Source organism: Fistularia commersonii, chromosome 17, assembly GCF_037954325.1.
Source record: "Fistularia commersonii isolate RoL2024-O1a breed Wild chromosome 17, RoL_Fcom_v1.0, whole genome shotgun sequence".
NCBI lineage: Eukaryota > Metazoa > Chordata > Actinopteri > Syngnathiformes > Fistulariidae > Fistularia > Fistularia commersonii.
Genome location: NC_141300.1, coordinates 14,772,436 through 14,799,841, shown reverse-complemented (window position 1 = coordinate 14,799,841; position 27,406 = coordinate 14,772,436). Strand labels below are relative to the sequence as shown.

At 38.0% G+C, this 27,406-nt stretch overlaps 1 protein-coding gene across 1 annotated transcript; it reads left to right on the top strand.

The window, feature by feature from the left end:
* Positions 1–327: 327 nt before the first annotated feature.
* On the top strand, positions 328–19,918 carry hgfb (hepatocyte growth factor b). Its single transcript, XM_086163801.1, has 18 exons — positions 328–465; positions 3,652–3,811; positions 4,038–4,150; positions 4,717–4,831; positions 7,654–7,802; positions 8,942–9,062; positions 10,064–10,182; positions 12,078–12,243; positions 12,351–12,484; positions 13,051–13,144; positions 14,236–14,366; positions 14,670–14,699; positions 15,850–15,952; positions 17,241–17,315; positions 17,516–17,662; positions 17,757–17,863; positions 18,362–18,504; positions 19,381–19,918. The coding sequence occupies exons 1-18, from the start codon at positions 417–419 to the stop codon at positions 19,558–19,560; spliced, it is 2,136 nt and encodes a 711-aa protein (XP_086019927.1). The 5' UTR covers positions 328–416; the 3' UTR covers positions 19,561–19,918.
* The last annotated feature ends 7,488 nt before the right edge of the window (positions 19,919–27,406 follow it).

The following is a 27,406-nucleotide window of genomic DNA, read 5'->3' as shown; positions in this document are numbered from 1 at the left end:
CGGAACTGAACTTCCTTTTTTTTAGTACAACAAGGTGGCGATAACGATTATAAAGTATTGATAAATCCACAATTGAAAGCAGAAAAAAAAAAAAAAAAAAACTGTAAAAAAGCATGACCACTGTACAAAGCTTACGTTTTCCTAACTTGTCTCATCACAAGGCATGGAAATCACACGGTTAGTTGTTTTGCTTCAAGCAGCAATGCGTGACATTTGGGGCAGATGAGCGCAGAGCAGTGCGGAGGGTGGGGGTTCCTGCAAAGTCTCACAGTGGAGGAAGGGGCGTCGAGGAAGGAGGGAAGGAGGGAAGGAGGGAAGGAACTACTTAGAGCAGAGACGCATCCTTCGCGCAGCAGTAGAAGCAACATCTTCCAGACTCAACGCTTCGCTTTCCAAACTTGCCCGGTGACGCGACCATGTGGATTTACAAGATCGCAATCACGCTTTTCATCATTTCTTGTTCCGGTAAGTTTTAAACTACCCACGACTGAAATGTATTTATTTTATTTTTTTTCACATTCCCTGCTTTCCGGGACGAGGATCGCGCCGTGTCTCTGGCAGCTTTCCTAGTTTGTTGCTCATAGCGCAACTTAAAAAGTGTGCTTTAAATCCCATTTACGAGCACCCGTTGTGTGAAAAGTCACTAATCTGGAATCTGGAATCTGCAAGTTATGGGCGCAGCTTTTATGCAATGCATGACAACGCGGGTTAAGTTTGGCATTCTGGATGGAAAGATGTTGTTGATGAGGAAGGATGTAGCAGATTCTTGCTCAGCTGAACTATTTTTTTTTTTTTTTTTTTTTTTTTTTTTTCCCCCGGGCGGTTGCGAAATCTCGTTTATTCCACGATCGAGTGGAATAAACCCCGTCGCCTAGAAATAACGACGTGAACGTTCAGCGTTCATCTGGAGGCTCTGGATCGATCACTTTGGTCTGTTCGATCCACACATTATGATCACATCAACAACTGGGTTTCTGTCATTTTCAGGTTTAAAAACATGTGGATTTTCAATGCGTCATTTTGCGCGCTTTTGATGAATGGTTGCGCATCATTTGAAGAAAAGCTGGCAGATTTATACGCGTGGCTGTTTTCTGTTAAACTGGAGTCATGAGTTAAAATCCACAGGGATAAAACGAAGTAAAAAAAGAGTGAATATCATTATAGATATGTTATCTTTACGGCTATTCATGGTGTAGAGGTTTTCTTTCAGGCAGGTGTCTCACTCATTTCCGTGAGTAAACTGTTTTTTTTTTTTTTTTTGTACAGTTAGTTTAGTAAGAATTAAAACAAACATAAAACATGAACAAGAATAGCCTGAAACAGATGAGTTTTTTTTTTTTTCTTCTTTTTTTCCCAACTGGCTATTAAATAAATAAATCAGAGTACCTGACTGAAACAAAGTTTAGTGGCCATATCCTGGAATTGCAAGTTGGGCTTTGGTCACACAATGGCAATGGACTGAACTGGCTTTTCCTTTTAGATTTATATTGAAAAAGAAACATCCTCTAAATGTGTGTGTGTGTGTGTGTGTGATTGTAGGAGGTGGGTAAATAGATAACATGCAGACCATAAATCCTGTAAAATGTTACATTCAAACATCCTAAATCAGTTAGTGTGGGTCAACATCGTTTCTTAATCAAAATGATTTAGTCAACTTTCAGTTTACTAGCATTTTGGTTTTCCAAACCAATCTTCAGCCCTCATGATGGCCAGTACTTCTTATAATACATTTTGTAATTCTTGTTTATCTTTGAGTGACCAAACAAAGAGGTTAATGAAAACAACACACGTCTGTTTTCAGTTTGAATGGAGGAGAGCTGCGGGTAGAGCTGGCAAAGGTGCCATTTTATTTGTTGACAGTGGCTCACTGGAATGATTTCTGGAAACAATTTTGAAATCTTCCAAAGTAGTGTTGCTTGGAGAATATTAACAAACTCCTGGAATCTTAGATGTTTCAACTAAGTTCCATTTTAACCAAAATTAACCAGTTATTCAATATTCTTTTGGTGGAGGAAGATTATATAGCAGTCAGAAGAGTCACAGCGCTATTAGAGACAAAACTTTGCCATAGTCTTGTAAGATCTTATTCTATAATTATAGACCCAGGCCTCAATGAGATCTCTTGGGTTCTTTTGGGGTTCATCAATTCAGGAAAGAACAGTAATTACAATTTCGCCCTACTTTGGGTTTGCATGGACTCGCTGACAGCTAACTCAACATACCGTCAGCGTTTGACACGAGTTGCGCTTATAGAGCAGGATTTCTCAGCTGTAGTAAAAACCTGTGTTAAAAAAAAAAAAGAGTAAATCGGCAGCCGGAGGGTAGTAACGTGCACGACAAGGCCCCGAGTATTGCTGAAGTTAGAAAAATGCAAGCCTCTGGGAGCTAAACAGAAAAATGCTTTGTCTCATTAGACTGTCACAACTTAATATCATGACTACTGAGGGTAAAGCAATAATTGGAGCAAAGCTCAATTCAAATAGCGATTTTGTTGCAGGTGCAGATGCAAGCCAGTGCAGAAAGGTGTGACAGATATCCTCATCCAAACCGTTTATCTCGCTGAGATATAATCCAAATAAAATAGCTCGTCCATGAAACAGAACAACTGTCAGGTGGAGCTCATGAATGGGACTCGTGCAAGAAAAAAAAAAAAAAAAAAAACATAGACACATTGATTTCATGAATCATCTGTACAAACAATTTAGGAAAGCATTCCATGCTCAAAAATGTATCCGGAAACAAAACTATGAAAGTGAAACCACAGAATGATTGATGGATTTTGCGGATTTATTTGCATCGACAAAATTCAGGTTTCAGGTTCCCGAAGTGTGCTTGTAAAAAAAATGGAAACAACCGTTTTGCCGGTCACCTGCGATAGCATCCCGAAATCCTCTCCATGATTCGTGCTTAGTTTGTGCCTCCTTTTGTGTCCGTGTATCTGTTTACTATTTATCGAGTTGTTTTTTTGTTTTTTTATGTCAAAACCAATCAATTTTGTATCCGGTGCAACACGACAGCCTGCACAGCAGCACATCATTCAAAGTGTGGGTATTTTTTTCCAATTGCCTGTCTTTCTCAGGATCCTCCACTTCTAAATAACATAAACATGTGTTTCTGTTGTTCTGCTTCTGAGACCAGGCCCTCGATCTCAGAGCAGGTAAAATTCCTCTTTTTTTCTGTGCCAATTTCATGAGTGAAGTGCACTGGATGCCTGACCTTTCGGGCCATCAGTTATTTTCATTTACCATTCTTGTGTTTCACATGTATTCATTTAGAACAGGTGGTATTCATCATGTTTAAATGTGACATTTACAACTGTTTCCTGATGATCTAAGTCTTTGGTGAATCTGACTTAGCACATTTGTACAGGTGTGTTTTAAGATAAATTGGTTACATATTGGGAATTAAACTGATTGCTTTTGATGCCTAAGCCTAATTTACACTGGCTTAACCCCAACATTCATGACTTAAAATCCCCACTGGATGCTGTTGTTGCTGATTAAATACTGGCAACGTATCGTGAATTGCTCGCGGAGGAAAAGTCGCCCTGGTGATTGTGCAGAGCTTCAAGTTATGACTTTTCGGAACATTTCTGTGACGTTAAGTTCAACTTAATGATGCGATTTCACAAGCATTCTGTGTTATTATCAGAGGGCAGAAGAAATGCGCTCCAGGATTACCAGAAGACTGATGGCGTACGTCTGGTCATCATATCTCCCAACACTTCCCACCACACTAAAAGCAGGAGGATCAGCATGGAAAAGTGTGTTAAATCTTGCAGCCGCAACAAAAGACTCCCGTTTACCTGCAGGTATGTCTGACGAGAAACACTTCATGGGCTGCTTTTTTTTTTTTTTTTTTGTAATTGTACAGTAGTTGCCTAACTTGTTCTTAATCTTTTTTCCTGTTTAAGATGAATTGATTTGTACGCTTTTGTTTACTAATATAATGTGTAGTGAGTTTTGCACCCAGAGGAAACTAGGACGGTGTCCCTCATGTTTCTCTGTCCTCCTGTTTTTTTTCTCTGTTTTCTCTAGAGCTTTCCTCTATGATCATAAAAACAGGAAATGCCAGTTGCTGTCCTTTGACAGGAACTCTCCACTAACACAGTCACAGCTAGACTCAAACTACCAGCTCTATCAAAAGAAAGGTAACCATCTCACCTTTTCTCTTTACCAATTGACTCTAGCGTTGCCTAGTTGTGGAGTTCTATGAGGAGTTATTTTCATTTGACCAAATGGATAAATTTTTCAAAAATTTTCAGCAATGCTTTACTCCCCGCAGTTTTATGAGACAAGTTGAAAAATATTTCCAAAAATTATTTTTGATGGCATTTTTTAAAGCTCTATCTAGAACGAGGACATGGTAAGGGGAAAAAAAAAAAAAAAAAAAAAAAATTGACATATTTATTCATCACACATCACGGTCCATTTCATATCTTCAAGCGGTGTTTGGTTACACAACGTAAACCATCACACCCAACCCCTGCAGAATTAGATCGCCCATAAATGTGCTCTGTAGCTTTTGCTGCTCGATTCACATGTTTTGCTGAATATCATGAAAACAGTTTTTTTTTTTCTTTACTTTGCAATGTTTGTGTTTAGCACAGCATTGCAACTGAACCAGCGCCTTGTCTGTTTACTTCATCATCCAGTATCCCCAAAGCTGTGTTCAGTGCGTCCTTCTCTTTTACTGTGATTTACTTCTGTCTTTCAGACTATGTAAGAGAGTGCATTGTGGGTACCGGTCAGAGTTACAGAGGCCGTAGGTCGGTCACAGTGAGTGGGATCTCCTGCCAGGCCTGGGCTTCTCCAATACCTCATGAACACAAGTAAGAGCTCATTCGTGTTCTGCACCAGGGGTCTCAGACTCGCGGCCCGCGGGCCGATTGTGGCCCACGGGACAATATTTTGTGGCCCCCTGCCTGAAATTAAATCTTTGTGTTGGTGCGGCCCGTGTGTTTTTTCTCACATGCATCTGGGGGTTTTATACAGTGGGTTTAAAAAAAAAAATGGGCAAGGAAAAAATGAAAAAGTAACTTTGCCATGTATTTTTTTTGCTTCAAAATTTGAAAACGAAATGATTTTTTGATGGACAAAAACATCTCGTGACATTGTTAAAACGATCTTTTCTTTTCTTATGTCTATAAAAAAACACAAAAATTATAGCAAAAAAAACCAAAAAAAACAGGCGAAATTAAAAAGATCGATTTAATAACCAGAACAGCCACCATCAGCCTTGTAAACATTATACCTCCTCTTATACATATTACCAGTACATTTTCTAATAAATCCGAGTGGCAAAATTTCATACAGTGACAATATTTTCCCTTTTAACTCAACAATATTTTAATTTTTTCAATTCTTTTTTAATATAAATTCGTCATGTATTTTTTAGATGAACAGTTCATTACATATAAAGATTTTTATAATTGACCTCCTTTACACTGAAACAAAAGAAAAATCTGGACTTAGTGCTACTTCTAGATAATGATTTTACTGGTCCGGCTCCCTTGCCATCAAATTAGGCCGTATGTGGCCTCCGGACCAAAATGAGTTTGACACCCCTGGTCTACACACACACGTGATAATGGTGAAAATGGATCTGCACTTTTTTTTTTATGTTGTGAACATCACTGCTCTCATACTTCCATGCAACAGATGTTTGCTCCTGTATCCCAGTGATGTAACATCCCAAATGTGCAGATGATTTTGCACAAACTCACAAAGTTTGAAACATTTTTCAAACGGCCTCCCCGTTCGGAGATTTAACTCAACATTGCCCCCCGTGGTAAACAGCGGTACAGCTCTTTTAGTCCGCATCTGTTAAGCTTCCAGAAGGACCAAAATAACAACGAAATGAATGCAGGACACGCATGACCAGCTCCGTCCATATTTGTATGCGTATCCTGCATAAAGCATAAATGAGCCTCAAGTCTGATCCACATTAACTGAAATGTCAAACAAACCACAGTCAAAGCTGTTCTCACTTACTAGTGTCTTGTTAGTAATGCAATTTGCCAGTAGCCTGAGGCCAGTATACATATGTGGTTGTACACGCGGCTGTGACGGGTCGGGTTGATTAGGCTGCAGTTAGAAGTTGTTAGTCACAACTGACCTCAGTGTAACACTTTAACAGTAAAACAAATTTCCCCTTTGACAAACTTTGTTTAAATTGAAGAACGCGTTCATGATTTTTAGCCTGAATTTGAAGCATATCTTATCCGCCTGTTTCAGTAAATTCTTCTCTGACATAGAATCCAAGTTAAATTTAATTCGCAGGCATGGGTTCTGAAGCAGCATATCGTAACGCAATTAACGCAAGTCTTGAACTGTTTATTATTACAATAAGTAAAGTTTTGTTTATCTGTTGGATTATGGAAGCAGTTGAAGACTAAATCAGCATTAACAATAACATTTGCAACAACATTTCATAAATGTCTATGGTAATCAACTGGCATAAAACGCAAGGACTTCAATGACTAGAAATGTGAACCGTGAATGAAATTCCTCATTGCAGATGTGTTTATTCAAAAGGAGGATGATTCTACCTATCCAAATAAAAAACCAAACTCCATACCACTGATGAGAGTAAATCACAATATGTTTAATGACTTTGTAATACCAGAAAATGAATCTCAATTAACAATGATTAATGAATGAAACTGAACGGGGTAAACTATTTAATATTGCTGTATAATAATCATTTTACACATAATTTTTTTACTGGACATGTAGATAAAAAATGGGCAAAATAAGCAGACGAGGTATCATTTAATTGAATCGTGTAACCAGAATGGTACACATGACGCATTCACCTCATCTAAAAACCTCCATTACCTTTTGAACCTCATGCTGCACCTTCTTTCTTTTCCATTCCCCTTTGCTCAGGGGTATTAAATGACCGTGATTTGGTTCGCTGTGAGTTTCCACTGTCGCAAACAAATCAAAGAGGGCAATGAACATTTGTACCTCTGGTGAACCCACTTTATCAAATGGCCATTAGAGTCTGTAAATCAAGAAATTAAACCCAGGCGCTTCAACACATTCCATCAGTCAGCTCACTGACTGCTCTTTCTGATGCACAGGCACAAGTGTGTGCAAATATGTGCCCGCCCGCGTGTGTGCACACACACACACACACATGAACAATCTGAATTGTTCAAGATGATGTTTGTTACTTTATTCATCCAAATGCTTTCAGTGAACATTCACACAAACATTCATCAAGTCTTCCCTGAAACAGTCAGTGCACCCCAAAAATGCTATGTCTCCGTTTTCACACACACACACACACACACACACACACACACACACACACACGCATAAAAGTATACATGGATACAGACGTGCACTCCATATGCACACGGATATACTGTATCGCTTTTTGAAATTTTATTTCATCCATTTCCTATTTTATTTATATTTTCCCTTTGCGGTCAAGTACTATCTTCGATACCTTTTTTTTTATCTATAATAAAAATCTGTGAGGTTTTAGCATTCAAACACGGCAGTAAGTGATGATTTAAAACCTGCATCGGGTCATTTTCACAATACGTTCGATCGTTTGCTGATTAAAATGTTCTGCCCTTTCATTTCCGCTAGATGCTACTGAAACATCTTCATCTAAAATTTCACGCTGTGCCTCCGATAGGTTTAATTCCAAGAAGTTCAGGAAGAAGGACCTGAGAGAAAACTACTGCCGTAACCCAGACAATTCCACAGTGGGACCCTGGTGTTTTACCACTGACCCGCGGCCACACCTGAGGTACCAGGAGTGTGGCATACCACAGTGTTCACAAGGTAGGCTCACCGCAGTTACACAAAACTTTTCTGAGTGGACATCAATCCTATAATAATGCCTAAGCCACATTTAAAATTGCTTCGCCAATTGAGGTTTAATAGTCTGAAATTAGGCAATCACATCGTGCCTTGAATTCACGAGCGCTCGGTCTCACTGCGGCGCTCCTATCTACATTCTCAGAGGCCAGCTGCCGGCCTCTCCAGGTGTGTGTTGTAGTTTTTTTCCATCAGGTTCAGATTAAGCACATGCTTCAAACTTAAAGAGGCTGGTGTTTGAATGTCAGAGGAGATTAATCCCCTTTTCCTTTCCTAATGATAAATTGCGGGGTATTATATATCGGCTTTTTTGTTAAAACGTTTCTCAGTTTTTAAAACTTCGATACTTTTCTGATTATGTTACGAGAAAAAAAGAAGGTCACAAGGAGCCTCCGTGTCATTTTACACGACATTATTGTTAAATACTCATTTCTCCCTGAAATAAGGTGACGTTTGCTATCCAAGGATTTTTCTTTACATGATGCAGGTTAATGTTTACGAGCAACGAAGCCGCACTTCAGTAAAACAAGATGGTCATCTATCCCGCTCTGACGCTCACATATGGCGTCCCAGCAGGTTATCAAAAGTTTTACAGCAGGAATTATAACCCTTCAGTTTGATCAAACGGAATAAAACAAGTAAATAATTAACTGGCTGTTGAAAAAAAATCAGTTCTGTCTTATTGGAAGCAAACTTATTGGATGTAATCAAACCTGGCTTGCACGAGCAAACATGCACAAACAGTATGATGTTCTCCTCAGTCGAAACAGCAAAACAATCTGTTTTTAATCCGCATGATCTGTTTTGGTTATGACAGAGTGATCCTCAGCCACATTAGTCTCACACAATTGATGCACATAATCCAGTTGATGCCTTATGGGCTTCAGTTGTACAATTTCATAACTTAATAAGATCTACTCAAAATGGAGAAAAAAAAGGATTAAAGCTATTATTAGAAGCATCTAAAACAAAACTAAACCTCACGTAGGTGTCACTGTGTTACGTTGTGTTGTTATTGTCTAAGCTGTTTGTTTTGTTGTCTTTGTATGTGCGCACATTTGTGCTTGTGTGTGTGTGTGTGTGTGTGTGTCATGGCTGCAAAGTCGAATGTATGAACTGTAATGGAGAAGATTACAGAGGGCCCATGGACCACACAGGGAGTGGAAAGGAATGTCAACGCTGGGACCTGGATGAACCACACAAGCACCTGTACCATACCAAGAGGTTTCACTTACACACTTATGCATGCATATATAAATTTCCATCACTTTGCATTACGTTAAATTGTCCGTCACCCTTCAGCCCACACACATAGATTTATATGGGAATATGTGAAAAGTTGGAGATTACATGATTTGATAGGTTGATGTAATGGTTTGCGGGTGATGTGCACTTGTTTGAGTGGATGAATTACTCGTAATTTAGTGTGTGTGTATGTGTGTGGGGGGGGAGATGCTTTGTGAAAGTAATGTTGAACTTTGAGTTGTTAGCAGTGATTGATGACAAAACTCTTCATTCAGACGTAATAGGCCTTAATTCCTATAAGCTGCTGGTTGATTGGAAACCACTTGTGAGATTGACCTTGATATTTTCGGAAGGTCACATACAGTACTTTACTGTGTATTAGTAGCGGTATATATCTAGGTCCGTATATACACCCGGGTATATCTTGGCGATAGAGCTGTATGTGTCCGTGTGTGTCTGTGTGTGTGTGTGTGTGTGTGAAATGAGTGATCCAGTTAGTCGCATGGCAGGTGGTCTGGATTTGTTGAGACTCGTTAACACATTTATAATCATCCAAGTGTTTGTGTTAATGTAATCCCAAACTCCTCATAGCACTAATGTAATGAGAGGGTCTGATAGCCATAAATTGCACGCCCGGAGGCTGAATACCCAGAGGGAGATGAAACTTTGGGATGACTGTACAGTAGAAAACCTGCGGCAGTGCAGCCTTTTATCCTCCTAACTCCCGTAAGCTCTGAAGAGATTCACAGATGGACACGCTACACCGCTGTTTTTGCCTTAGTTTTGCACAGCACACTTTGGTGTCTGTACTAGCGTTTAAAAAAGAAGCGGAAATATAAAACGTGTCCTTCGGGACGCCGTCTGTAGCCAAAGCTATCACAGTACGTATAACATGAGATTGTGCTAGACGGTCTTAAATAGACTCTCTTATATTAAGCCTTTGCCAATAAGCTTTTGCCATAATGCATTCTTTGCGTTAGGTATCCTGACAAAGGTCTAGATGATAACTACTGTAGGAACCCTGATGGACGTCCCAGACCGTGGTGTTTCACAACAGACCCAAATACAGTCTGGGAATACTGTAACATCAGAGTGTGTGGTAAGCATGCATTTCTTCTCTTTTTTTTTTTTTGTGCGGTTGAATGTATTTGTCATACTAAGTCTGTTTTTATTTCATAGCAATTAGAATATGTTTGCAACACACACACACACACCTTTTAAATTTGTCCATTTGTTATGTTTTCTCTAATAGCCAGAGTGTTTATTTTTCCTCAGCGCCGTCAGCCAGCTTGTTTATTGTTCCATGCCAGCTCTTGCGTGTGGTGGTCTGACTGTTGAAGGCTCAGTTACTGCTCCACATCAACATCCTGTTACAAATATAGATACAACACTAGGGTCATACACACCATAAGCAGATTATATCTGTTATATCTTGTACCAAGAATAAGCAGTTTGGCTGATGAATTTGAGATAGGTGGACATGTGATTTGATGAGGTTTTTTTTTTTTTTTTATTATGTAATTGTGTCGTTATTTTGGAGGTGCTCGGAAATCTATTTGTAAATTGCCCTGTAATCACTGTCCCTCGCTCAGATACAGAAGTTTGTTGCGACAAGACCAAGTTTAGGACCCAGCTAGAGTTAACGAAATCAAAGTAATGGGGAAAGAATAAGCGAGAGAGAGAGAGAGAGAGAGAGAGAGAGACTTTATTTGCTTATTCTTCCTTTTTTCTGTTGCAGTCCATGTGTATCTTTTTAAAATATTGCTTGCCAGTTAAGGGGTTGATCGAAAGTTTTCAAAAGCATCACATATGATGGCAGACATCATTATATTTAGCGTTAAACTTTACGAGAAGAACTCCTTTAACTGGGGACACATGCAACTTCTTAGCCATTCTCCTTTTTTGCTAAATTCTTATCTTTTAATATTGTTTATTTAGTTTAAGTAAATATGTCATACTGTTTATTACTAGTATACATTTTATACAGTGTCTGTTGCATAGTAGTTCCAAGCAGATATAAATGGAGTGGATTAAAAAACGGAAAATTAATAGGAGAAATTATATATTTGTGCATCTGAAACTTAAATGGGCTGTATAGAAATACTAAATAACCAAACAAATAATGCTATAGTTATGCATGTGGTGATCTTGAGGCTTCCATTTTTCTTGGAACGAGGAATAGTCCTCAAAAAGCATACTATTACAACATTTTTTTTTAATATTCATACATTTATTAATTTAAATATATGTATATTTTTCTGTGACTATTTCATCAATTAGTTCATCTAACTTTCAATTTTGTCCTACTGTTAATCTTAATTAAAATTGTGATACCTACAATAGGCATGCTATTCAAAGTCAATATTATTTAAATTACATATGGGTTAACTTTTAGACATCTATATAATGTTGGTAAAAGATAAATTGATCCCCATAGGGGAAATTCCTTTTTCATAGCAGCATAACAGTTGTTATGTCAAAAATAAGTATGAATACAAATATAAATAGAGAAACAGTTAGAAGATAGAAAATAACAAAGACATCCACAAATAATTAGACAGGAGGGATAAGAATGGACAACAGATTGGAACAGTCAGGGTGAAAAATAGCCAACCAAAACTAAACTACAATATAAATAACAATGTGACAATAGCAATGACAAGAATACAGTAAATAAACAAAAATAGTCAGGATGCGTGTGGGCCGGGACCAACAAGGATAAAAAAGACATGACATGTGAATGGGTGAGGTAGTAAATACAAAGATAATCATAATACAAATAATACTTAAAATACAAATTGTAATATTTATTCTAATAATAATTAATTCATAAAGTGCATTCCATCAAATCGCTCTACAAACCAGAAGAAATAGGACGCTGTGTTCACTTTTTCAGCATGATATTATCTTTTATCTATATTTTTTCCAACAAGTTTCCATGTGCGAGAACTGATGACTTTTAAATTTTTTTCATGTCATGTTATATTTCCACAGAAACACCCCCTAAACAGAACGTGGTGGAAACAACCGAGTGTTTTGAAGGGAGAGGAGAAGCTTACAGGGGGACAACAGACATTGCATCCAATGGACTCCCATGTCAACGCTGGGACTCTCAGTACCCTCATAATCACACATTTACACCTCAAGCGTACCCTTGCAAGTGAGCCTGACCTTTACAAAAAATATTTGGACGCTTTTTCACCTGCCTGCGTGTACAACGCTGTAAATCTTTGCAGATTACAGGATACATTTCTCTGTGATTGCCAGGGATCTTAGAGAAAACTTCTGCCGGAATCCAGATGGCCAGGAATCCCCCTGGTGTTTTACGACGGACCCAAGAGTCCGTACAATGTTCTGCAACCACATCCCTGAGTGCAGCGCGCAAAGGAAGCCTGTTACTGGTGAGAGATATTTTTATTTGAAAACAAGCAAAGACAGACCTGTTTTATATCCACAGAAGAGAAATATTCAACATTTTTTCATGATGAGAAACAGAGAATGTGCGACCACATATACTGGAACAATGTTTTTCTCCCCCGCAGGCAAGTCGTGCCCTATAGGCCTCTGGGAAGGCCTGGCCACAATTCCTAACATATACAAACAATTAGCATTCTGTATTGTCACTGCCTTCGCCTGAGTATCAAATGCTCATTTCTAAATTGACCTCTAATGAATTTCATATTGATGCATAACCTCTCCGACTGATAACAAACTCTTTGCAAAGTTGTGTGTCGGTAAATCTCTTAAAATTCAAGACAGTTTACAATAAAGTCACTTTCAAAGTATCATTCTTGTTACTACTTTTAGTTATCAGCTAGTTTTGATAAAGATAGACTTCTTTTTGGGGTACATGGGTGTCAGGAAGTTTGCATAGTACTTTGTGCTGGACATATTATTTTTTTAAAGAACTGTTAAATGCATGGCTTCTATTATTTTTTTTTAATTTTTTTTATTTTTTGTCTTAAAGACTGCTATGTGAGCCATGGGGAAAATTATCAAGGAGTGCAGTCGATGACAAGATCAAACCTTCCATGTGCCCCCTGGAGGGACCATCTCCTCAGGTCAGTCCACAGTATTCTCGCCATTTCTAAACTAAAACAGAACTCCACTATGATGAATAAAACAGAAGTGCACCATCAATTAAAGTACAGACAAGCGCATTTGCTAAAAAAACAAGGAGAGAGATGATAGTTAGCTGCAATCAGCAGCAACTAAAATTCTAGACTTTTGCAGAACAGTGATCATTGAGATTAAAACCAGACAGCAGCGATTTGAAAACTACCCAGATTTAAGAGACATGATAGAAAAGCCTCGCTTGAGAAATGTGCTTTTATTAAAACAAGTATTCGCAATATTGTAATTTGCGTGCATGAGATGTGCGGTTCGATCAGGGGAGGTACCGCATCTTTCACCCCCCAGTTAAGTGTAATGGTTGTAAGCACGTTTCTCAGAGGAGAAACAACTCTTGCGTTTGCAATGAGTAACTTTTCTAGAAGTGTTTCCGTGAAGATGATTCAACTCTGCAAGTATGACTCCCAGTGATAACTCCACCGGGGGATATGGACTTCACTCCTCTCCTTTGACCCCGAACCCCTCCTTTGTTTGAAAACTTCAAAGTCCGTCAGCTCCAGCGCCTGGCTTCTGCCCAGGGGTCAAAGGTCAGGGTTTGTGAGTCACTGGGAGTGTAGACAGTTAGCTGCGGGAAATACAACAAACATATCTCAGGATTGTTTTCATTCTGTGCAGAGCATCTCCTCCACAATGCCTCTAAAGCCCCTGCCTTATCATTTGGAGGAATTCAGCGTGAGAAAAGGTTTAGTTTACGGTTTTGAATTACCTCCATGATAACCCTCTCATGAAGGATCTGTCTACATTGAGATGTAATAAATATGGACGTGTTGGTTAGTGCTTGCAGTCTCAATGAATAATTTCTTTTTCTTATCTTGTCCTGATGGAGAGAACCTACATCGCCGTGTAGAGTAACCAAACTAAGTGAGGTGTTTTTATCAGTAATATACAACCTGCAACCAAGCATTTCTTTCATCAGCATCGTGACATTTTTGAAAAAAGGTAAACATATTTGGAAAACCTCTTTTTGTTTAATTTATGTTGATGAAAAAAACTTTTTTTTTGGGTTTCTTTTCTCGTCTAGAGGTGGGAGTGGCCTGATCACAGCTGGCCCGGAGAGAAACTATTGCAGAAACCCCGATAAGGACAAACATGGTCTGTGGTGTTTTACAAACAATTCTGCCATACCTTGGGACTACTGCAATGTAGAACCCTGTGAGTAGCTGCATGCTGGTTTATGCAAAACCTCCATAGAAATGCACAAAACAATTAGGAATTTGTGAAGCGATTGATTATTGGAAAACACTGTTTGCCTTGAACTATAGCTTTATTATCATTACAATGTGATATGTACACACTGAAGGAGTTAAAATCTCAACATACCATGAATTAAAATTCAAGCGCTATGGAACTGTTTGATATAGATCGACAATAAAATACAAAATCCTTCGTGGGAGCAATCCCTATCTTGTGCCAATTTATTTTTCTAAATCCCTAATCCTCTTCTCTTCTCGGCAGGTAATTCTTCACAGAGCACTGCTCCGCCGAGTGAGTGTCCCTCTCACATTGTGTGCCAATTTACATTTCAACTATATCGCATTTCAGAAAGAACTTGCACTTTTTACCGCCGCTACATTTTCAATGCCTTTCATTACAAGTTAACTCTGAACTGAAGAACCTATGAAATCAATTGAAAAAAATCAAATCAAAATAGGCACTTGGTTCGAGTCGAAATAAAGCTTTGAGCGGTGTGTAGTCGAAATAAAAGTTAAAAATATTGATTTTCGCACCCAAATGTTGCCACATGGTTTCACTTTATAGGATTCAGCATCTGTCAGAAAATAAGAAACTCAAATGAGTTCCAAGACTTGAATCCCAAAACAGATTTGTTTATCAGACTTTTCTATTTTCTATTTTTCTTCTCTGGATTGAGTCCTCTCATGACCCTTGAGATTGATCTGATGCCTCTGTATATAAAACTACAGTATATGTGTGTGTGTGTGTGTGTGTGTGTGTGTGTGTGTGTGTGTGTGTGTGTCAAACAAGCTGGAACTTCTTACATACACATGCAATCAAACAATGACAACTCAGGAGCCAGATGTCATACTCAACGATGAAGAATGAAATGGGAAGATTAGTCATGGATAATATTCGTTGTGGTTTAGCGAGACATTTGGATGTTTGTGTAAAAGCGTCATTGTGGAAAAACACACCTTTGAAAATGAAAAATGCCAATAAGTACAGTAGTATTTTGCTATTACCATGAGCTTAAAGTACTGCTTTGTGTTTTTGTGAATCTCATCATCCAAAATGCCCCTGTGCAGACAACCTTGTTTGGTAATAAACTATACTATTGTTTTGTTTTTTTTAATAACATTGCTCAGATTTTCAAGATCCATAAAAGCATGAAGTTTCAATTTTACACTTGTATGCATTGTGTACTCAAAGATCTAAATTAGCATGTATTTCATTGCAAATAGAATGTATCATTAGACAATAATAACAGAACAATTCTTTCACAATCATTTTGCAATGAATACAAGTGATGTATTTTGACATGATTCAAATTTGGCTGAACTCATTCAACAATACCTACAGAAAAACTGGTGTAGTTTTGCCGTTTACGTTCTTTACTGTCTTATAGACACGCACATTTATCGAGACGTGTGTTGATATATGTGCGTTTCTGCTTTTTCAGGTGAATTGTCTGTCGCATGTTTTGTCCACAAGAGTCCCAGGATTGTAGGAGGCGGTCCAGTGAGCATCACCGACGGGAGCTGGATGGTCAGCATACAAAAAGGGTAAGACAATGTCATATGTATTTCACTTGTGGTGGAAAATAAAAGGGAAAAACACACATCTGCTGCCCAGTTTGAGATGGCTGCTGGATCAAAATATATGAACTAAACAAAGGTTTGAAAAAACCCGCACACCAAGAGGGCTCCAAAGCAAAGATTTGATAATTTATTTTTGCGTGATGTTTCGAGCGACGGTAACATATTTGTTAAGCATCTGAAGAAGAGGGGATCGTGGCTCGAGACGTCGTGCTAAAATAAATTATCTTTTCTTTTGAGCTCACTTGGTGTGCAGATTTTTTCAAACAATGGATATGTATTTCATCTACCATTATAAATATCACCTTTAAGGACACTGCAGTTAAGTATTGTTTCATCTTTCATTTGAATGGGTTGAACTGCAGAAAGATACACCGGCAGTTTATCAAGATCTAAATTATTCAAAATGTAACTGGCAAGACCGCCCACACACACACACACACACACGCATGAATGCACACAAGCACACACGTACACATTTTAAATGGAAGGTGACTCCTTTTTTTTTTATTTTTAAAACCATACAGACACGTCCTCTGTGCATCAACAAATTAAAATGATGCCTCTGATTGCCTTTCATGCACGGCCATAAGCCGTCGTCATTCAACGAACCTTACTTAAAATACTTAAGTTGACTTGCCGTCCTTTGTACAAGCAATTTTCCAGCCTACTTCAACGTCATCTCTATCCTCACACAGTCTGTCTGATTTGTTAAGGTCATTTCCAGTGTCATTGTTGCAACTCTGTTCCAGCATGGAAAAAGCACCACTGACTAATATCAGTGTCACATGCCTATAAAAGTTGAGAAAAAAATCTGCCATCCCATCAGTGACCCTTCAAATAAACAATATTATATATATATATATATAATCAGTGACCCTTCAAATAAACAATTGTATATTTATATATATATATATATATATTATCAGTGACCCTTCAAATAAACAATTGTATATTTATATATATATATATATTATCAGTGATCCTTCAAATAAACAATTGTATATTCATTTATATATATATATATATATACATACATACATACATACATACATACATACATACATATATATATATGTATATATTATAATATTTCTATCACAGTTGTATAAACTTTGCAAGGTTGGTCTTAAGGGCAAAATATTTTTTGTATTTATACATCAGAAAATGGTCGCGTCGGGACAAACATAGAATTTGGAGTAACATATTGTTTACATCAATTTTGTGATTGGTTTAATTTTTGCCTTTTTTTCAGGTCCTCCCACTGGTGTGGGGGATCACTCATACGGGAGGAGTGGGTACTAACAGACATACAATGCTTTTCATCTTGGTAAATGAACATTTTTTACAATGCTTTCATCAACTCTTATTGATATATTATAATAGTTTTTTTGTTTTTTTTGGTGAATTCACTAGTCACACTGCTGCTTTTTATATTCAATGGTCGGTTTGCATCCATTTTCTAATTTTTCACAATTTTTCTCAATTTCATCATTTTGCAATATTTTATCGTGCATTTTACTTTTTCAGTTATCCAGACCTCAGTGAGTATCGAGTGTGGCTGGGAGTCACTGATATTCGAGAAGGTTCAGACTGGTCGAAGAGACAAGTAGTCAGCATCGCTCACATGATCTGCGGACCCAAGGGGTCTAATTTAACTCTCCTCAGGTTGTCTAGGTGAGTTCTAGGAAAATCCACAAGAATTTATGCAGAGGGTGTAAAGCCATGCTTATCTTGCTTTTTATCTTCTTTGGTTGCACAATATGTCCAGACCTGCACTTCCCGCTGACAATGTCCATACAATTCAACTTCCGGTGGATGGGTGCTCCATCCCAGAAGGAACAATGTGTAAAATGTATGGATGGGGAGAGACCAAAGGTAATGATATTCTTAATCGGATTTACGCCAAAGCTGTTGTGTCAATTGAGGGTTCTCGATCATCCAGGTCACGGTTAATTCTTTTTTTTTTTCATGGCGTGCGGATGTGAATGTTTTCCCTTGAAGACATGTCACCTATCATCTCAGATGCTTTTTCAGTTCAAACGGACTAAGGAGAGTTTTTCCATATATGCAGCGGGTTTGCGGTGTCTTGTTATGTTAATGGAAGAGTTGTTTGGAAGAAACTAGGTTGAATGGAGTTGTTGTGTTGATGGATTCAGACACAAGGAAGGAGAGGAAACAGTTAATGTGAAATTCACTATCGTGCAACCATATATGGAAGAGGTTCAAAAATAAAACCCCGCCTTCTCAATAATTCATCATCTTTAAAATGATTTTATTAAATTCAAAACCAGGTGCTCACTGAAATTGTAGAATGTGTACAGGTTATTGTTTATTGGGACAGAAACAATACAACTCTTTATTCATTGCATTTAGGGACCGGCAATGACGACATGCTCAAGGTTGTTGAACTACCCATTGTCAGCAATGAAAGATGTAGGACGATGCATAGAGGCAACTTACCCATCACCAACACCCAGATGTGTGCAGGAGGCAGGAGGAATGAGGGAGTCTGTGAGGTAAACTGCTACTACTGCTCATTCATTCTGTTTCATTTTATAATCTGACATGAAATAATCATTTCAGTGAGTATAGTTTGATTAATTTTCCCTTCATGACTTTATGCAGAAATATTTGGTTTGGATCAATTTAGATCATTTTATATATATATATACATATATATATATGTATATATATGTGTGTGTGTATATATGTTTGTATGTATGCATGTACAGTATGTATGTGTGTGTGTAAATATATGTCTGCATGTACATATATGTATATATATATATGTATATATATACACACACACGCATATATTTATGTGTATATACAGTATATATATATGCTGAAAACATACCTCTTCACCAAGCACTACCCTACTATTAGCGCTTAGCCCCCCCTAACCCCCCCCCCCCCCAAAAAAAAAAAAAACCAAGAAGTGAATGTAAGTTTGTATATGGTTTAGAGATGGCTATTTGTTAGAGTGGATACTTCTGAATAACGACTACTGGTACTTTGGATCTTCGGTTATTGAATTGCAATTTTTGTAAGTTGCTTTGGATAAAAGCATCTGCCAAATGACTGTAAAAAAAATATATATATATATATGTATATATATATATATATATATATATATTATTTATTAAATGTGTTGTTTGTATCTGTTGGCTCAGCTTTGGTCTATAGCTTATAGTAAACAAAGCAGTGACCAATTGTTGCAAAATATTTCATCAGTAATCGACCCACAAATTGTCGTCTGGAGCTTTAGATTAAAACAGCCCATGCTCATGAATACTGGTGGTCTTTTTACTAACACAGGTGAAATGCCCTTGGAAAAGGAAAATAATGATGAAGTCCATAAAATGTGTTTTGCATTTTTTTCTTTTATGCAGAGGGATTATGGTGGCCCACTTGTGTGTCAGGATGGTGAGATCAAGGTTATTGTGGGAGTAAGTGTCCACGGTAGAAGCTGTGCCAGGGCCAACCAACCTGGCATTTTCATCAATGTTCCATTCTACACACAGTGGATCTACAAGGTCTTCAGATCTTACCCGAACCAAGAGAACATCTAAAGAGTCAACAGTGAATAAATAACAGCCAGAAAAGTATATGAAACCTTGAGCCTCTAATTTTGTAACAAATGACTCCCCATCTCGGGATCTTTTCACATTAGGGCTTGAGGAACTGTTGTTCTACTCTCCTTTAATTCAGAATAATTCATGTAATTCAAAGGGTAACTATTGAACCATTATGTAAAACATGCATTGAAACATCTAATCAGAAAAATTGGCACTTAGTGCAGGTTGAATGTAACTGTAAGGTGTCTTTCAGATGGAGCAGTTATCGCGACGAGGCAATTTCACCGTTGCCCCCCAAGGCGACTGTGGTACCAAGTCATGATTCCACAGTAAAAAAAAAACAAAAAAAAAACCAGCTATGTTAGTTAGCAGATGAATACTTTTTTTATTATTCCTGGCATTACTTGAATAGTTTCAACGTGCAGTGGTTTGGCAGCTCCTTCTGTTGAGTACTTTAATGGGCCATTTCAAAAACTATCCAGTGGCAGGGCAATATAAAGGGCACTTTATCCGAGCTCCGTGCATCTGCAGGGGACTTAAATGGAGTAGTCCTTGCTGTACATAGTATTTTAATGAGTGAATTTGTGACACTCGTAAGAGAATTTGGGTCTTATAGATCTATGACACGTGGTAGGGAGATAAGTCTTGTACAGTGTATTATCTACATATCAGCTTTCAATCAAGTTTCCGCTTCATATCGATGCTACTTGAAAACAGCACTCTTAAACCTGCAGTATTCAAATTTGATCAGAGAGCCGTTATCATACTCTCCGTGATCGGCGTTGCTGGAAAGCGATCTTTATTTTATTTGTTTTTTTTTTTGGATAAGCAAAAAAAATAGTGTTATATTTATGTGTCTTCTTGAATGTTCCATTCCCTTCCATACGTTTGACATTAGTCCTATGTGTCTGATTTTGTAAGTTTCACTCCGGCGATGTCTTTATGCCATAAAAGAAACCACATAAGGAGTGTGTGTATTTGTGTGTGCACTTGTGTATTATTCTCTTTTCAAAGTCAGACCTTGGCAGAACTCCAATTCCCATTCACTGTGGATACAGCATCACAAAGTCTGCCACTTCAAATCTTGTCATAAAAAAAGAGTGGGGTGGTCTTGGTGACTTTTTAAAGGACGCTCAACATAGATGATTGAATTACCCTTGAAACAAATGAACACACAAACCAATTTACATGCCTCTTTAACCAGTGTAAATGAAGGAGGTTGTCGTCGTAACTACATTTTGAAAGAGATGTGAATACGCATGCTGTGAATGATGCTACAAGCTGCTATGTATTAAAGGTTGTACAGTATTGTTTTATATTTTCAGTCATATGTTTCTACTATGGATTTTAAACCACATGTATATCACATTTGCTTAATGTAAACCCAATTTTATTAATTTGCAACGGATTCGGATATGTTCCTATATTAAGTGTGTTTCTTTATCTGTTCTGCACTCCTATTATAAATGTAACATTCGGTGAGTTAACTTGTTGGACTGTTTTGATTGCCTGTGCGTAATATCCCTCGACTTTCCCTCATTTCTAAGTCAACGATGTTATTGTTGCCTACCAGAAGATGGCACCACAGTAGCATAGAGCCCCTCAGGATGTGTTGGCAATGACACTTCAACTGATTTAGACAAGCAACATACATCCAGTCCCATATTTATAGATTTAGCCGTCCACGCACATGCACAATGACGAACTGTTCTAGGCCACTGTGCCCATTTCAGCACGGTAGTTGTTTTCCCCCTATCAGCCTGCTCAGAAAAGGGAATGCAGAGATAGATAATGCAGATAATGTGTGTGTGTGTGTGTGTGTGTGTGCATGTACATATGGGTGTGCAAAGTGAAGCGATCAAAGGTGAAAGAGCCACAGGAGAGCAGGGACAGAGAGAGACGAAGATTAAACGCTGTATCCATGTATGCTGTATAAAGAAATTTATGGCACTAGTTGGAAATTCACTGGGATTGGCCATTTCTGATGCTCTGCACACTGAATGCTTTGTGCACCAATTCTGGCACTCCAACATAAAATATCCATCCTCGCACAGACAGACATGGACCGCTCTGATAACAGATACTTTAGATGCATCAAAGTATATTGAAGTGTAAGATGTTTGCTTTCATCTTCAGGTCAGCTGGATGAACAGAAAGACAGAGAGTAGAGATAAATAAGAAGCCGGTCAGAAGGATAAGAGCACAGAAACACAGGCACACACACACTGTGAGGGTCAGTATACGACTGTGAGATCTACAGCATACATGTGGCTAATGATCCAGAGAACATGGCTTGTGTCAGGGCACTTCACACTGGCTAAAAAGCACTTGTGAATCTACTCTGACACACACTAGACTGGGACTGCGCACACTCTAAATACAGTGTATGTATGTGTGTGTGTGTGTGTGTGTGTGTGTGTGTGTGTGTGTGTGTGTGCGCATGTCTGTGCACACCAGAATATGTGTGAGTGTAACTTGAGAAGAGAGCATACCGAGAAAAGGCTTTGCCTTACACCATGTGTAGCCTAACTCGCTCAAGTGGTTTTATAGCAAACACATAAGCTGACTAGATTTTTATACCATCACAGACATTAGTGATAATTGTGATTTCAGTATGTAGGAAAGATTTGCTGTTGTTTGTCAGACATGTTTGTCTGATGAGGTTTGCTAGACAGAAGCATCATTCAATTTGAAATAATGAACTGGTTCCAGTATGCATGAACAGGCTCGGTGTAAGATGGTGTAATGAATAAAAATGGAATTTCCGAATCCATCGCGAGCGAAATATCTGGAGCAGTCGCAGGAGCCTGACGTACACAGAGATCGATCAGCATCTCAATCCTTTTATGAAGGGTTACGTTTACTAATAAGTAAAAGATAAGGGGACTTGCTGTTCCCGGGAAAAGCTTTTAACATCCAATTTTCTCATATTAAAGGTCATTGGGTTTCAAAATGATTTAGGAATATCTTTCATAAACTAATCAGGTGGTGTTTCTAATGCAAGCTTTTAAGAATTATCTTTCTTTTATCATTATGATGTGCTGTAACTTGATGCAGCATCTACCCCCACACCTCGTTTACCATCAACATGGATGTCATCTTCGCAGCCTCTGTGGTGTAAAAAATAACACACAGCAAACACTTCGCGGAAATGCTTTTCCCTTGGACATAAAATTATCGGCAACATTAATTTGTATCGTTTTTCTGGAGAATGGCCAAAAAGACTTTTTTTTTTTTCCTATTTATTTATTTTTTAATGCCTTTGCAGACAGTTGCCTTGGACTTTATTGAGCTTAGCAGAACATTTAACTAAAAACTCAGGGCGGTTGAGTGCTCTATATACTCCCATGCAAAAGGAAGCACAATACTCATTAAATTAACTATCCAAATCATACCAATTCCTTAATAAATGCCTGGACAGCAGACACATATTGATTTTTTATGGCAGAAAAAAAAAAAAAAATTGATGAGGCATGCAGTCAGCAATCTGTAAAAGAACAGGAACAGCAAATCACCCATTGCTGTTTGGTGATAGTAGCTTGTTTCATTTAAAATTACATTGTGGAAGTAGCTGTAATTAATATGCTCAAATTAACAATGGATTTGATTACTCATTCATCGGTCTGAGGGATTACATGTATCTGTAGCCCCCAGGGGTTTTGAAGGTAAGCCATACCTTAGAAATTAAGCTTTTATCTGAGCTGTTTTTTGTTTATCCTAATGTACATAATGTAATGTATCTGTCTTTCGGCCGCTGAAATACATTTTACACAAGACTGCCTTATACACTTTTTTTCTGAATATTACTGACGGCATGAAAAAATGATGCATGAGGCGATGGTCAACGTCATACCACAGCTTGTGAAAATGTTTCTTTTGGCTGCTATCTAAACAGCGTCTTGTGATTGAACATTTATCACAAAATTGGAAAAAAAAAATCCCTACAGAAAAAAAGCCAGGAATGTAATCAAACACTCGTTGCTTCGTTTCTCTTCCACATTTTACACCGTCCGAGTCATTCATGTCGTGAACCGAATATGCGGTCAGGTTTGTATGCATATTTTTGTAAAAAGAATAGAAATAGTGACTTGATATATACAGGATAGCAACATTTTGATCAATATGCTCAAACTTATCACCATCACGGCATCACTTTTAATAACATTTGCATTATCATGGTTCTTGACCGCAGTTGTTAATGGCTTTCGATTTGCAAATTTAACTGGAACAGAATGATGGAGAAATGTAAGAGGAAGGCGCTGAACAGATACACACAGGCTACACCAAAACACATGCAGAATTCCTGGAGGGTAATTATCATCAGAAAGATAGCCATTGGGTTCAGAGACTGACAAAACTAAAGGTCCTAGCTGTGAACAGCTGCTCACTGCTGTCAGCGTTGGAAAGAGCAGCTGTGATGACAAGAGGTGACTCTGTCATCTGTGGAGCTGCAGAGCTGCAGCCGTCTGAGCGGGGAGGGGGCAGAGGTCTACATTTAGCTGGTCCATCAGAGAACCATGTGTACACAGATATCCAACGAGAATATTCCCCGTATGGTTAATTACATCTTACTCGGATGATCATTGTGTCTGTCAACTGTCAATGGTTTGATTGAGCCTCTTTAAGCACAAAATATATACACTGCTCAAAAAACATAAAGGGAACACTTAAAAAAACACATCCTAGATCTAAATGAATGAAATATTCTTATGAAATACTTTGCTCTTTACACAGTTGAATGTGCTGACAACAAAATCACACAAAAATGATCAATGGAAATCAAATGTATCAACCCATGGAGGTCTGGATTAGGAATCACACTCAAAATTAAAGTGTAAAAACAAACTCCAGGCTGATCCAACTTTGATGTAATGTCCTTAAAACAAGTCAAAATGAATCTGTGTTGCTTCCTGAGTGGACACTATGATTTCACAGAAGTGTGATTGACTTGGAGTTACATTGTGTTGTTCAAGTGTTCCCTTTATTTTTTTGAGCAGTATATATATATATATATATTTTTTTTTTTTTTTTTTTTTTACTTGAATACACCAATGACTTCTTGAAAATGAGCAGAGAAAAAAATGCACCATTTACTTTTGTATTGCGGAGGTGTTTTTAAAAATAAGATCGGATATTCAATAGTATTTAGTTATAACCTCCAATGGGTCTGCAGCTACGGTATATTGTACGGGTAAACACGCTAAACAAGTGAAAAGTAACTTGTGGTTCGATTCCAGAAGACAACGATTAGCAGGATTCTTCTTGCATTAACTTGTTTTATCGAAGATCCAGTTTCCATCCAAGTACAACCTAGGACTTTTGTTTTCAACACATTAATGGAGTAAAAGCTAAACACAATGCAGATGTACTATCATGACAAGTGTTTTCGAGATAAGTTTATCTGCCCGGACAAGTGCACAGTTCCTCTCTCCCAAGAGACAGACAAAGCCACAGATACTCTTCCATTCCCTTATTAGCTCAGTCCATATCATTACTTAAACAGAAGACTCATTTACAATTCTTTTTACCTGTGGGTTTTATGCTAATGATTTTTTTTTTCTTGACTAGCACATTTTGCCCTCAAATCCAAATGTTTGATCAAATATTCTTTACCTCAGAATTAGATCCATCTCGCAAGGTTCAACCTTCTAGACAGAGAGCATATCCATAACTTATAAAGCCTGCATAGATCTTTTTTTTTGGCCATTTATTCTTTCTTTTCTACTTTTTTAAATATGTACATAGAAGCTAATGGGTGAAATTTTTCATGGTGGCAGCTACATTTAATTATTTACTTAAGCTTGCTAGATATCTGGTATCTGTTGAACAGTTCACACACAACCCTCAAGTGCTCCCCGGGCCGTTGGCAAGTGCAAAATCCTGGCTGAAATCATGTAAAATTAACAATCTGACATGTGGTGAAGTTTAGTTTTACTGGTGGGGAACAGAAACACGAGCCAGTGCGGTCTGGAGGGAAACCGAGAGCAAGGTTAAGCAGGGTCGATTACCAGAGAGCATAAAAAGTGTGGCAAATAGTTGGAATAAAGTAAGTAAATGAGCTTATGTGGAGATCAGACTGAGTGCAGGTGACTGAGCACCGGGTGAATGTGGCTCTGGCACACCTGCAGGTAATCACTGCTCACGCATACCAACTCACACAGATGGATAACCAATTTGAAAATGATAAAGTTTCATTTTACTATGTTTTTTTTTTTTTGTCAGTGTTTTATCTGCAGTTAGTGATTTAAACCGCCATTCTGCTAAAATATATCAGTCCTCACAGGATCTTACATACCATGCCCTGCACTAGCAATAACATCTGTGTCTGATCTTCACTTCATGAATCATTCAATTTGAATGATCGTCATCGTAACACTAACTCACTGACCACATTACTCAAGTGGAATTTTACTTTATTACCTCATTACAAACATTACAATCTACAATCTCGATTTTGTCTTGTGTATAATGTTCTTTGTTCGTTCGTTGTTTACTATCAACCCCAGCCAAATTCCTTGTAGGTGTGAACATGAAACCGATTCTGATTCAGATTTGTATTCATGACGGTCTAATCCGAGATAATATTTTTGACACATATTTGAAATACCAGTCTCGTGTCACTTGAGCGTTTCAGTGAACGCGTATTTAAAACATATTTATGTCAAAATTCATATCAATGGAATGGACAATTCACATAACCCTGTATCTCAACAATTCAACAACTATGAAAATTACCATAAAAATGATTTGCCAACAAATGTGTGGCGATCTTTTACTGTACGCCGATTTCTGTAATCTTTACACTAAACAATTCACCTATTTGACATACCTTGTGCATTAAATGGCTTGTCACTACACTGGCACAAGGCCATTTATATATAAAAGTACCGCGCATCCTTGGATGCACAATCCATGGCACTGTTTGCAGCGCGAGCAGCCGTGTCATTAGAATTAGATGTTGCAGCGTCTACTTTCCCAGAGGTGACACATTGAGGGAATCGGCATGTTTGTACGGGCAACTGATAGCTCACAGGTGACAATAAAACCTCCAGCTGTGAACGGTCAGTAATCCTTCAACATTACGCTGTTTGGCTTATTAAATGTAAACCCTTATAACCTCTTTGGAATATTCCTGGACATTTTGTTGGCTGATAAGGGTCTGTTCATGAAGCGTTTGTCCTTAAAAACAGCAAGTGCATTTAGTAAATTAGCAATTAGGAGATTTATGGACGTCGTGGGAGAGGATATGAAGTTAGTTGGTGTGAAAGAGGAGGATACGGAGAATAGGGTTGGATAGAGAAGGTTGATTTGCTGCGGTGAACCCTGAAGGGAAAAATCTTGAGGGAAAGAAGAAGAAGACACTTTACGCAGTTATAGACATTAGCAGGATAATGCATTTTGACTGCTTGAGTATAGACCTAACTCCTTGCATCCCATAATATCTTACCATGGGTCTTTACAGAAAGCTGGCATTGGCTCAAATACGACATTATATGCCAATTTCTAATATCTTTGTCCAATCCGTGCATATTATTGTTCATTATATTACATTTTTGGGCTAGCTTGTATGCCTTATCATATTACTCATATTACTTTGGGCTTTTTCAGATCTTCATGTTGGTCTTTTGTGGATTAGTTCTCCTTTTTCTTTGACTTTTGGAGTCTTTTGTAGTCTGTTTCCAAGTTTCTTCATTTTTTAAGGCTCTTATCCATATTCCTATTATTTTTTTTTTCTATCCAGAGTTGCTCCCTTCTTGAACTTAAGAAAAGTCTAGACTTCCCCTTGGAAAATTATAAACAAAAAAGGTTGTTTTATTCATCTTTTTGGACACTCTTGGAC

What these genes read in the sequence shown, in the direction of transcription:
- hgfb (XM_086163801.1), top strand. Translation starts at nt 417, where the DNA reads ATGTGGATTTACAAGATCGCAATCACGCTTTTCATCATTTCTTGTTCC. An exon ending in GCAAAGGAAGCCTGTTACTG is followed by an intron (nt 12,485 to 13,050) that starts GTGAGAGATATT and finishes TTTGTCTTAAAG; the next exon opens with ACTGCTATGTGAGCCATGGG. An exon ending in TGGAGGGACCATCTCCTCAG is followed by an intron (nt 13,145 to 14,235) that starts GTCAGTCCACAG and finishes TTTCTCGTCTAG; the next exon opens with AGGTGGGAGTGGCCTGATCA.